Consider the following 14473-nt stretch of genomic DNA (forward strand, 5'->3'; position numbering starts at 1 on the left):
GGAAAATTGTTGTTCCTACTGTGCATGGTTGTCTTTTTTTTACCTTATTTATTTCTATTGTTTTCGCTGCATTATTGTCAATATTTTATGTGCATAATTGCTTAATGATATATGTGACACAAGATAAATTAATTGAAGATCATTAAAAGCAATTGTCATATCAGAAAATTGGTTTCTACTATGTTTATTGTAGAAAAATCAACATCATTGAATTCATGGTAATGCCAATACTATTTGAGCTAATCAATAGATAGACCAAACATTTGAAATTGATAATGTGAATGATCTAAAATGCAGAAAGAATAAGTTAGAACAATTTATTCTAGAAAAAGAGTCGTTTGGTTTTCGCCCAAATTTGGGTTTCCCAATGAATATTTGTTATCTCTATTGTGCATGATGGTCTCTTTATGATCTTTTTTGTTTTTATTGTTTTCGCTCATTACTGTTGAAATTTCTTGTACGTAATTGCTTAATGATATGTGTGGCACAAGATCAATTAATGGAAGATCATTAGAAGTAATTATCATATCAAAAAATTGATTTCTATGTTTATTTTAGAAAAATCAACATCATTGAATTCATGGCAATGCCAATGCTAATTGAAATAATCAGTGTACAGACCAAAAATGTGAAACTGATAATGTGAAACTGGTATATTCTGCACGATTGAGGATAAATTACTAAATGTTAGCAATTTGGTTATCATGAATGAGTATTTACAGAAAAAGAAAAAGAAACAATGTTGTCTCAAGCAAATTACACCAAAAACTAGATATATTCATTAACACTTGAATATTTCACTTAATCCAATCAAAATCAATACCAAATTTAATAATTTGATATCCTAATAAGCAAAATAGTAACCTTGTGTGTATTGTAGATTAATTAATAATTAAAATGTTCAGTATAGTCCCCAACAAGATTTACGTATCATAAATGAATTAATAATCTAGAATCCAAACCATCTTTATAGCATCGACACGATCAATTGATATTTTAATATTTCTTTAATATCGTTTAACTTACCCCTGCATGTGGCGGTGATGCAACAAATCAGAGTTTTATTACAGCGATTGAAGTAGAGATTAAAACATTTTTAGCTATAGTTAGTGAAGGTCCTGGTGAGTTATAGTATTTGATCTGTTATTGCATTAACAAACGCTCAATCTCTGACCAATTCACTGATAACAAACTAACCTGCCAACTTGATATAAAATCCTAGAGAAGTTACTCGTTTTTCTCTGTTCATAAAGTGAAATGTAATAAAAATATTGAAAACAATACAAATCATACAATGTCAAATTAGTCAAACTATTGAGAAAATTCACATAGAAACGGGCACTTGGAAAACTCAACTCATTAAATGGCTAGCTCAATTCAGACGTAGGGATAAGCCACAACAGTAACGACATGCTATTGCAGGTATCACATAGATAACAAGCCCCAGCCAAATAGAGGGCCCACACGAAATCCCGTCGTAAGTATATTCCACTATAGTAAAATACAGGCAACATATAGATAATAACCACAAGCAAAATAAGGCCCATAATGGATGTCGCTAGAATTATCAACAATGTTAGTACGATGGTGAGGGAAGATGCTATCACGTCAACTTAGAAACTTGGACCCCAAAGCAAGGTTTTAAATTGGCAAAGCTTTTGACGTGGGTAATGCCTCATAAGCCACCTACGTCTCACAATGGTTATCCATGTTGAATTATTCACCCCATACAAACAACTAGAACAATATTAATGTGGACTGAAATCGTACAATAGGGACATGCTATTATTGTTATCCATGTTGAATTATTCACCCCATACAAACAACTAGAACAATATTAATGTGGACTAAAATCATACAATAGGGACATCCTATTATAGTTAAATGGCTTGCAATTATTGCTCACATAGAAAACAACCACATGCTACAGAAGCTATTGAAGGCATTACCCCAAAACTGCTACGAATGATTACCAAATATTTGTTTATTCAATGCAGTTCTAAATGCTGAAATTATAAATAATGGTAAGGTACGTAATACATTATTGTACTATAAAAACAAAACTTAGAATTTTAGTGCAGGTCTGCCAAAAGTTGCACGAGGAAGCACATCATAATTTGCATTGATGCTTCTACATCTTTGTATTAACTGGCTGAAAACATCTCGCAGGGAGAAAACAATGAATAAATATATAAAGCAAAGGCCAGAACACATAGAAGGCCACGCCCTATCATGCATATCAATTGGTTGAATTGAGCAATATCCACCGACGATCTTGGGATCTATGAACTGTTGTTAGCAGAAGTAATCTGACACAAAGAACTGTGCAGGTGACTGCTAATAGAAGAAAGAACTTGAAGTTACCACCACAATCCCACTTTGTGGAAATTGTGAAAACTGTTATGCAGTTGAATCAATAATTAAAATATGTACAAAGCATTGAAAAACTAGGACTATCCAACTGCAGAAGGTGCCCTCAATGATTTCAACGCTTGTTAATATGCCAAATTAGGGAGGTGTTGATATTGAATCTCCGCTACAAGAGAACAATTAGAGATAAATATCTCGATCAGTCTCCACCCCAGATGAATTTGTAGATGTTCTTACTTATTGTTGTACCAATCAACTTGCTTTGATTACGAATAGGAATATCTTTTAGCAGTTGTTCTTGAGAATTGGGATCACCTTCCTGTTGGCAAAAGGAAAATACTGGAAAGGATTAGTACAAGAGTATATAAATTAACCTTTGAAAAACAACTCCATTTGCAACCATTAATTTAAACATTCAAAAGAATGCAGAAACCAAAGATAAATTAAAACAGAAAGGATATAAATTAACCCTTGAAAAACAATTCCATCTGCAACTATTAATTTAAACATTCAAAAGAATGCAGAAATTAAAGAAATTAAAACAGAAAAGAGGCTCAGAGGTTCACCTAACTGAAGTTTTGGCTAAGCAGTGATTTATGACCTTTTATCCACCAACAAAGTAGTTAATATCAAAAGTAGCCTGGAATTACAAAAAAAAAGTCCATAGCTCCAACTTATAACAGAGCTTCGCCTAGATTAATTGAACGCAGTTTCCTCTGGCATGCTCTTATGATTTCTCATGAATTTCTTGATGGGTTATATATTGAGGAATTCACTAATAAACTTAGCATTGTGGTATCTGTCTAAATCAGTGAAGTACCCATGATTTAGAAGTACCCATGGATGTGGGCTAATGCTTCGAAATTATGAATGAGCCTTTGATTTTTCCTCAAATTTGACAATGCAAAATTTGTTCCAAGAAACTTTACCACGCCCTGGTCATATTTTTGAAGATTTGTCATGACTACCTAGCCCTGTAATCATCATTATGCTGAAACTTTCTTTGATGTAAAAGAAATACTGCAAAATTGCCTACTCTTGATTGTTTAGGCTCAGGACAATGCCAATTGTATGATTCCATTGGTCTTTAATGCTTCTTTTTATCATAATTGTATATCTTGACCATGGAAAACCTCCAGAAGCTCTAACATTAGGTTTCCTCATTAAAATTTCTCCATCATACGTCAATCAAGTGGTGAACATATTGGTCTCGGCTACCTAGGGAGCCTTGTTGGCCTTATTAATCAAATTCTGTAGAGTATGGAGACATTCCCATCCTGAAGGGTGTGTGATGACTAACTAAGCAGACAGTAAATTTGTCCCATTTAATGTTTGATGAAAAAAAACAATCATCAAAATCTGAAACTTACAAGATGAGAATAAACTTGAGCAAGAGAAAGCACTGTAGGATAGCGATCCAAAACTGCAAGTGCAACATCTTCTGTCACTTGTGGTACCTGTATCATCATATAAATCGACTAAGATGCAAAGTTTGGCTTCAATATGGCTCAAAATTGCTTATTACCCTTGAAACTAATGAAATACCATATATCACCTGCATTAACTGTACACCAAATACATCACTGACAGTCTCCTTCTCGAGATCATGGCACTTGTTGACAAATTCATCATAACTCATGCACACCTTGTAATTTTCGTTTTTATTCATGCAATCCGCCATATTATAGTAATCTGTTATAGCATGTGTCAGATTACCATATTTTCTTACTGTATCTGCTAAGTCTCTGGTTCTTTGAACGTCAAACCCTTCAAGAATCTCTGTCGTGAAAGCCCTGTGGATACAACAGTTATCACTATTTAAAACCAACAACTGAATATGATCAAGAAAAACAACAGATCAATACTGTTTTGCAAGTAAATAATTAACACTTAATAAATAAAATAACTTACGCAGATTTAACGCTTTCCGATGCATCTGTAAGATTCACATCACCTTCAATCAGGTAAATCAATTTCTGGATTCCACACCTCTGTAGAAAAGTAGGTTAGATTAGAAAATTACATATCTACTCCACAAGTATTGTATTTTCATAATCTATATCCCTCTAGTTTTGTTATCAACAGCAAGCATCTATAATGAAAAATTCAATAAAGAGCAAATAAATGAGAAAAATGAAGCAATGTGGGGTGTCCGTAAATAAATATTGATATTACGATCTAGTTCAATCTGCCCAGTCAAAATGCATTTTTAAAAGCCAAATATGACATCTATTGTTTTGTAGATGAACATCTCAATAAAACCAATGATACAAACGATCATCTACAATTGAGTGATCAACAAATATCATTGATTGCAAGGTTAACTGGCAGCGAGAGACATGTCCGCAAATGCAAGATTCAACCCTATTTCTGAAATAAAATTTTTGAAGTATATTTGCATAAGTCTAAAACAAACGGTCAATATCTTATTTATTCCTCCCTCATAAATGTAACGGCTCAAACTCCCAACTTCATGTATAAAAATATAATTTCCAACCCCATTTACAAATACTAGCAATTGGCATTATATACCCAAGACTGGAGCAACTTTCGGCCTTCCCTTATCTATGTACACAACAAAACGTCCATACCTTGCTAACTCCACTTTATAAATGTAATCAACTCCCAGCTTATTAAATATCAATCTGGTATAAAGAGGGAGCAATCGTGGAGGCATGATATACCCTTTTCCTTGGCCTATGTTTTCACCCCTTTGGTGCACCTTTTACTTCATCATGATAATGATTTAACATGGGTGCATAGCTTAAGGGCACAAGCTTGCATTTGAGATATTTAGCATTTATTACCCCTTAAGACGAGGCAGTTTATTGTTCATCAAGGTTGGGCCATTACAAGGTTTCCTTTTATGTGTGGAGCATCAATTGCTCTAGGAACCGAGTGACGGGTAGTGAGGGGGGTAGAGCTCATGCTAGGATTTTGCACATGCACTAATTTTAGTCCAAACAATTTTTTACATTTTTCTTTTTCTTTTATTGTGGCTTTCTTTACTTTTATCATTCTTTCAGTTATATCAACCTCCAAGGGAATGTTTTCTAGCCCATACCCAAGGATGAGGATGAGTGCCAATCCCTATGACCAATGACCACCTACCCAAAGAATGGATGTGAAATAGACGAAATGATGGAAACTAGTAGGTATGGAATATTGCAGGCACGCTATTTATGCCAAAGTCTTCCCTGTTGTGTCCTTCCTATAGCCCATCAAAGCCTTCCCCGTAATGTCCTTCATGTTGAGAAATCTAGGGCAGAGATATTATATGATTTCTCCTATAATGATAATTGCTTGTGAGGACATTTTATTTTCTTAATCAGATTCTTCTTCTACTTGATCATTATTATGTGTTCTTCACCAAATCGCTACCAAACCATAAAGAACAATGAGACAAAGGACACAAGATGTAGGCCATCAGCCAGGGCCAAAACATCTCCAACCTGAGAGTTAAACCCACAAGAATTCTTCTTCTTATAGAATCTTCAATTGATGAATTCCAAGACCTAGACCCTTGGCCAAGAACCCCTCTAAGTCCAAGTTAATGTTTCCTCTTTGAATGGATTTTCCTTCCAGCAACTTCGACCTACTTAGCAACTACAACTACAGCTACAACTTCGACTTGCCCAAAAACTACAACTTCAACTGGCCCAAAAACTGCAACTTCGACTTGCCTAGAAACTGCAACTTCGACTTGCCCAAAAACTACAACTTCGACTTGCCCAAAAACTACAACTTCCACTGCCCCAAAAACTACAACTTCTCCTCTTTGCTTGGGTAGATTCTCTCTTCTAGAGAAATTGGCTTCCAGAACAACTCTTCTAGGTGACCTAACTTCACTTTTGCAACTCGGCTTCACTGCAACAATATGTGCCCTAATTCCTTCACACGTGTGGAGAGAAGTAGCCCAAAACAAAACCCAAAACTTCGACTTCTTCTCCTTCCTTCAACCTTCTATTCTTCGCACTTCTTTTCGACTTTATGATCGAATTTGTGAGAGTGTTCTCCAAATGAGGCTGAGTGCCCTATATATAAGTTTCCTTGAGCCTCCTATTAGGCCGAATTGACATGTCCTTAGGCCGACTTGTTGCTTTGATTGACTTGGTCTTGGAGGGTCTTTTGACTCAAATAATGTTCTTACAATATGTAACATGCTCAAATGGGTCATTCATACATGACAATGACTCAACGACTTTATAACAAACCTAGAAGCACTCAACAGGTGCTTTGACCTATAAAAAGAAATTCTCTTGAGCATGAAACCCATGCCTAGAGGCTCACAATAATAAATTTGTTTTTCTCTTTTCACTAAATACATAATTTCATGGTTAAAATGTCATTATGAAGACTGAACCTAGTTACATATTTCAACACTTCCTATAACCCTAAGACCTCAAAGGAAGTCCCACTAGACTAGGATCACAGATTTAACACCCAGATGAAGTGAGGGAACAAGAATATAATCAAGATCACTCAATCATCTGGATCACCCTTGATTCATATTAGCATGCCCCAAAACAATAAGCCAAAGCACATATTGCAAAATGGTAAAAGTACCTATTGATGGATGACCCACCTTCCTTCAACAATGAATGTCAAATGGGAGAAAGAGATCTAACCGAAGCATATGTATCTGGACGGTCCACGTCATCATGCAAATGTTCATCAATCAGGTTGTTGGCTGGGTAGTTGTCCAAGACTCCAAGAAGGCGAAAAATTTCTCCTATGGGTTACCCACATTTTGGTGGGTAACAGTAACCACTTAGAATATATAAGCATCAAGTATAAAAATATAATTACTTCTTGTTGACATCAGGAAATATATGTGGGTACATTAGTGTTGATGCAAAATTGTATAAAGATATTAACTATTTGGCATTAACATATGAATATGAAAACAAACAACTTTTCTATTCTATACCACTATACCACTTTACAAATTCACAAGATTTTAGTCATAGTGGGTACATAACTATCTAACAACATATAGGACTCACAAATGAAAGAAAATCAAAAGTAGATAAATCATCTTTCAAAGCATACCATAAGCCTCAAATTTTGATCCTTGTACCGATTATCTTTTATTAAATGGCACAAATCATCTGCTTTCTTTCTCTAAACTATGAAGTCTAGCACATACTCATGGCTCAGATGTTTATGTCACAAGAGGATTTGATCAAAGGATAATATTTCAAGTTACTTGTTGAGTTTGATTAGCTTTGTCTAATTTTGATACATCATTGTCACATCGTCTCTATAGAAAGAAGAATTGCAACTACGCCAGTTACACACGAAAATTTTGAGAAAAGCTTCCAATAAGGATTAAAAGGAGCATAGGCATAGGACAAATTTGTGACTTAGTTATAATAGATTATTTTTCTCTCCTGTCATGGTTATTATTTTTCTCTCCTATTCTTATTCTATTTCAAATTTTTTTATAGTGTCAATTATTAGTCATTTTTCTGGAGTGAACCTTGCTAGCATTTTCAAGACTTTTTGAAAGACCTATTGGAGCACTCTTGAAGACTCCTAGGAGTAGATTTTGGAAACCATCTAGAACAGACTTTGGAGCTTGTCTGGATCAGACTTGACCTATGAAGTACTTCATGAGCAAACCATGGATCAATTTTGAAAAGGTTGGTTGAAGCAATTCTTGAAGATTTGTAGGACTAGATGTCTTTGTCATAGCTTTGATGGGTAGACTTTAACATCTGCAGACTTAAAGATATGAAGACTCATTAAAGTACTTGTTTGAACACCAATTGAAGCAACATTGGAGACTTGTTGAAACCATTGAAGATATTCTTGAAGCATCGTTGGAGCATTGGTTTGAAGACATTATTATGCATTATTGAAGATCCATTAAAGAAGTTTTTGGAGCAGGCTTACAGCAAGAAATTGTGAGGCACTTTTAGAATTGTTTGGTGCAGACTTTGAAGAATATTGATTGGACCCTTTTGGAGCAGCTTATTGAAGATTCTTGAAGACCTTTGGAGCATGATTGAAACCCTCATCGAGTGACCTTGAAGGAAGTTGCTTGGGTATCGTAAAGAGTTGTGACGACACATTTTGTGGTTGATAAAGTTGTCTTTGATGTGATAAACAAGGGCATTTTTGAAGGAACTTGAAGCTATTGTCAAGGCTTGTTGCAGAAGACATTGGAAGCCTTGAAGAACCGTTGAATCCATGTTGAAGATCTGGAGTAGTGGGTTGGAGTCCTCAAGAAGATCAGGTTGGTGCCTGAACCAGTTGAGAGGGTTGGAATCCTCAAGAAGACCAAGTTGGTGCTTGGCAAAGTACAGGTTGGAGCTTGGTAGATTGAAGATTGGAGTCTTCATCTAGGGTTGAAGCCCTAAAGCAATATTGTACTTGATTCGTTGTAAAGAGTTTTGGAGTCCTCGTCAATCTTATTAATAAAATTATTTATTTTTATTGTTCATTTTGTGCTCTGTTTTATAAGTAATCTTAATTGGCATAAAAAATAACAATTGTAAAAGAAATACTGATTCACCCCCCCCCCCCCCCCCACCCCTCTTAGTATTTCCAACAAAATTTGAGAAAAGCTTTGAATAAGGATCCAAAGGAGCATAAACACAGGACAAATTTGTGACTTAGTTATAATAGATTATTTTTCTCTCCTATCATGGTTATTATTTTTCTCTCCTATTTTCCTTTTGCTATTTCGAATTTTTTTATATTGCATCAATTTTTACTCATTTTTCTGCATTTCCACTTCTTTCTTTCTTCATTTTCTTCCATTCTAAACCTTTCCACTGCTACAATTTTTCTATTTTCATCTTTTTCCAATGTAATATGAAACATATATTTTTTACTTACTTTTAGAAACTTATAGAGGAGAAACTGGAGAAAGAATCTGAAGACTTGTGACATGAAAAGTTAGGTTATATACGGTGGGGTTTGTGAGCTCTGATAACATTTGTAGAATACTTTAAGGCACCTACAAACACTAGGGAGAACATGTACTTAAACATAAAGCAATGGAAAAAAGGTTTATTAAATATGTATTTACAAATAGAAAGATGACAAGTACAAATGATCGTTCATCTTGCCCTTTAACATATGGTCACCACCTATCCTTTGTAACCACTTTAGTATCAAGCATTTATACATAAATACTGCTTGTTGACATCTGAAAATATCTGTGGGTACATTGGTGTTGATGCAGAAAATGTATAAAGGTATTAATTATCTGTCATTAACATATGAAATCAACTTTTCCTTTCTATACCAATGTACTACTTTACAAATTCACAGATTTTTAGTCAGAGATGGTGCATAACTATTTTGCAACATATAGGAATCATAAATGAAAGAAACTCAAAAGTAGATAATAATTTTTCAAAGCATACCATAAGCCTCAACTTTTGATCCTTGTATCGATTATCTCTTATTGAATGGCACAAATCATCCACTTTCTTTCTCTCAACTATGAAGTCTAGCACATACTCGTGGCTTAGTTGTTTATTTCGAGCAATCCATGTTGCATCTCCAATTGGTAAGCGCCTTATCTGTGAAACAACAAAATTCTTTGTAATTTGAGAATAATATTATGTAAGAAATGAATTATGAAGCATATCAATCATATTATATTGGAAAAACTTAACAAGCTAGATTGTTGACAATCACTTCTTGTTCTCCAAATATTGAAATACAATCATATACCCCTATTCACTATAAGGCCAATTAAAAGCAATATCATTTTTTACGCTAGACAATTCTTAATCTATTTGTTCTCTAAGATCATCATTGCCATAAGTCTTTATGAGTTAGGTATATGTAACAACACATTTGATGTATTTTTATAGTCACGTAATAACTATGTGGCATAACAAAATTTGCGCACGCATATATGTCATCAGTGTACATGCTTGTTATATGCATTATATGTAATGTGCATAGGAAAACCAGATCATTCTAAACATAAAGTGAAAGAGTGTGTCACCTAATAGGTATTAAAGAGACCCCATAAACAATGAATCGTATCATCCTGACCTACATCTAATAGGTATTAAAGAGACCCCCTAAACATTGAATTGTATCATCCTAACCTACACATAATAGATAGGAACATTGTGTTCAACATATTTCATAGCATTACTTAGCTTTATGTGTATACATGGGTTATGAATGTTTGTGCACACACGTTCAAATTAACCATGTTCTCATTTTTCCAAAATAATCAAACCTAGGTGGATAAATTATGTTAACATTTTGTGTTGTTCTGGAGATTGGAATTAACAACTTGATTGGTGGTAGTGGCCAAGGGGCTCAAATAGAGTGTCACAAAAGAGAGTTGGGAGTTCATGCACGATTCAAACGTTGTGCCACATAGGAGAGTGATACACAACAATGATAAGCATCCATAATAGAGTAACGCATGTAGCAATAGTGGTAATGAACAAGCAAAATCTAACAACTTAGTGCAAAACCTCGCTAGGTGACCTAAACAAAGTGCAACTCCCCTCCTTTTAGTGATGGAAACAATCCAACACAAGGACGTTTGCCCTAGTAGATCTTAGGGATCAAATAACCCAATGAGCCACTCAACAACATGCAGGAGTTGGGAAACTATGGAGAAATAACAATCCAATTATATCAACCTAATATCATGTCTAAGGTAGGGATCTAAGCTTTCTTATTAGAATCTTTGGAGCGGGACATTATGATAAAAGAAGTCAAAAGGGGCAATCATTCAGGACTATAGGTGGAGAATTTCAAGTTTAATAATTGTTTGTATAGTTCGGGCGTGTATATTCAGTTGTTTTTGGCAAACTCTTGCACCACCAAGAAAAAGTATGTAACTCATGCAACGCAACTTAATGTTTTAATTAATCCCTTTAGTGACCAAAGAGTGGGAGAGAATTTCGAAACATTATTAAGGAAAAACCCCTTTTTGTTGTGAAGAAGGTGCCAGAGTTTTAGGAGGTCAAAACACTTTTGTTGAATCTTAGTTTATTTTCCTACATTTTGTTCGCTCTAAGCAAGAAAGTCTGCTCTATTCGTCAATCGAGCAACTAGGGTAATGAAAGTGAAGGAATCCACTATGCACGAGGATTCCACTCAATTGAGAAATTTGTTGCTTGCGTAAGAACAGCTTCCCTCTTGTTGACCACACATTTGTCAAAACCCCCAAGAAGCAGAATACATGCGAGCAGATAAAAAAAAATCATGATCATCTTCATCATGCAACTCACAGATGATCATTGTAATCCAAATTTTGCAGCCCTGTGGGCCTTTATTGTAAAAATGATTCTAGTATGACTATGAAGCCATGTAAAACCATCTAGGTAAGCCTTTGATTCTTAGCAAAGAGTTCACTCTAGGGAGTTTTTTACCCTCCGCTGATTATTCGCATTTCCGAACCCAAATAATCTGCGAAGTTTTTCTCCCAAACCTAGAGTGGGGCTCAATGGTAAGGTATTAGGTGAGCCCTAGTGTTATTGAGTCTACGTATTTTTATCATACTAGATCATATGTCGTGTCACAAAATTTGGTTAAGTCTAGAGGTTGTGTCAATTGTAAAAATTATCTCTATGTATGGGATATTCATGTAATAATTGATGTAAAAAGTGTTGTCTAGGAATATTTTAGGTCGATGATTAATCATAGTCAGACATCATCACCTAAATATTTTTTTAGAACCACTTCGAAGGTGAAAATATGTATAATCCCCTCTAGATTCATTTTAATTTAATTTCAGCCAAAATATTAGCCAAAAGATGGTCAAAAAATAAAAATGAGAGGAATAAAAAATCTCTCCAAGTGAAAAAATGAAATTTTGGAGAAAGTGGAAATGCCCAAAGTGAAATAAATGTGAAAGACTCATTCCCAAAGAGGAAAATCCCTGAAATATTCACGGGTCCAAAAGAAATTAATTTTCTAAGGTCCTCGATCAAGGAAAAATCATTTCTTGAGAGAAATTGAACTTATGAACCAAAGTGGTTAAGTTAAAAGGGATTTTTTACGGACAAAATTTTGAAAATGTTATTTTTTGGACCAGGATCAAAGCCTTCATCAAGGAATCCGAATTTCATCTTCCATATCCAGGGATAGGGTTTAATTTTGGCATGGATCAAGCATCAACTAACCGTCATCCTCCGTGATCAAGTCAAAATTGTGCACTTCTTTGGACCTAGTTGTTTTCCACTTGGAGGGGGATCTAGATCTCTCCATTTTCGATACAAGGAAGTTATTTGATCCATATTTGTCATTGCAAAAATTGTAATTGAGCTTTGAGTCAAGCTTTGTTGGTTGTAATATTTTTTTTGGGTTAATAAAGAAAAAGACTTTGGGGTTTATTTGTGATCGTGTTCCTCTTCATTTTCTTGTGGTTACGTTTTTTGGATCATGTGCTTAATACTCTACTATAAATTTTTATAAAATATTATTTCTTTAGCCATTTGGTGGATCAACTATTTGCACAGGTATCTTGCATTAGTTGATGGGTTTTAGAGAAACATTTCAATTTTATCTATCTAGCCGGTATTTCTAGATTTTGAAGGTTATTATGTTATATATGCTTCTATTGATCTAATAATTTGATTTTAAGTGTGTAGAGACTTCAGGTATTCAAATCTTCGGCGTGAGGGGAAGTCTTCGACTAGACCAACCCACTCTCAAGTCAAGAAAACTCAAGAGCCCATCTGATTAAATTTCATGGCTTATCTAATGATTTGATTTGCAAGGATTTTGGTTATTGCTCACCATAAAATTTATTTTCATCATCTATTTAAATTTATTTGTGCATTAACGAATAGATATGCTTATAAGAGCCATAAATCATTGTAAATATTGTAAATTATTTTGTAAATAATTTCATTCTAACCTTTGTTTATATATATATATATATATATATATATATATATATATATATATATATCTTGTATATACCTGTTGGGGTTTTTTCTTTTGCAGATCTGAAAGGGAAATCTTTTCTAGAGGGTTTTTAGCAATGTTCCAACAAGGTTTCGAGACGAGGGAGCGAGGATACGCGGGAGCGGCCTATGCAAAAGCTCCCCACCAATTCTTAGGAAACATGGGGGGACATCAGGGTCTTAAAAGCTTATAAATATAAAATATGATTTATAAATTGAGTCCACTATGACAATTGGGTTTGAATTGAAAAGCTGCAAAGCATGATCATTGATATGAAATCATTATCTAATATCATCTAAATTTAAAATTCTAATTTATAATCATACATCATACATTATGATTAAAGTTTAAACCATATTGATGTTCCACTTCCTACTATCCTTTTGCGGCTTGACAACTCCATCATGTGCCAAGCCGCAAAAGGATCCAACTGTCCTTTGCTTGAAAACAGCATCCGGTGTCCACTGACACAATTTGATGAACGCCCACTGGCGTATTTGCTGATGATGATCGCCCACTGGCTGAAGATGTCGAAAAACAACTCAATGTTGCTTTTGCTATGATGAAAGCTGCTCACTGCTGCTTTGGCTGTCGATCGCCCACTGGCGAATTTGCTGATGCTCACTGCTGATGACAAATGCCCACTGGCTGATGAAGATGCCCACTGGCTGCTTCGCTGATGTTGTCGAGACTTTCAGTCTGACAACCACTTGTCAATTTCATTGACATTTTCCCCCCTTTGTCAGCTGAAAGGAGAGACAATCTTCTCCAAAATATATCTGAACTCCCCCCCTTCAGGTGTAGGAGAGTTTCACTGTTGTACTCCCTCATTCAACTGCATGAGAGTACCATCATCTGTTCACTGCTGGCTGCACTATGTATGATTGTAGTCGGTTGTAGAACTGAGACAACCGTTTGACTGTGGATGACCATTCCCAAGGATCAATCCAGTCATAATGTATCTTCAATCTGCCTGATTTTTGGTGGTTGCGACATTTTGCTGAGGAATGATTGGGCTTGCCACAATGGCAACACGGATGGAGATCAAAACATTGATCTGCCATATGACCGGCTCTTTGACAATGAGAGCATTTCGGTTGAACATGAACTTCAGGTTGCATGCAATTTTGTTTGTCTACAACTTTCTCAGAACCTGCTGAGGTGAGTGGTTCAAGAAATCCTGCACTCACAAACTTAA

General features: G+C 35.0%; 1 protein-coding gene across 2 annotated transcripts in view; it reads right to left on the minus strand.

The window, feature by feature from the left end:
- Positions 1–2398: 2398 nt before the first annotated feature.
- MUS81 (Restriction endonuclease, type II-like superfamily protein) overlaps positions 2399–14473 on the minus strand; it is a 78764-nt gene continuing 66689 nt past the window's right edge. For both annotated transcript variants that reach the window (XM_089424588.1, XM_089424590.1), the window contains 5 exons: positions 9750–9908; positions 4282–4361; positions 3926–4163; positions 3741–3827; positions 2399–2689 (listed from right to left, as the gene is read on the minus strand). In XM_089424588.1, coding sequence (XP_089280714.1) covers positions 2570–2689; positions 3741–3827; positions 3926–4163; positions 4282–4361; positions 9750–9908 — 684 coding nt within the window. In that variant the 3' untranslated portion in view covers positions 2399–2569. The remainder of the gene's footprint in view (positions 2690–3740; positions 3828–3925; positions 4164–4281; positions 4362–9749; positions 9909–14473) is intronic.

Source organism: Pinus tabuliformis, chromosome 4_2 (genome assembly GCF_031772625.1).
Source record: "Pinus tabuliformis cultivar Carrire ecotype Pingquan chromosome 4_2, CPIR1, whole genome shotgun sequence".
Taxonomy (NCBI): Eukaryota; Viridiplantae; Streptophyta; class Pinopsida; order Pinales; family Pinaceae; genus Pinus; species Pinus tabuliformis.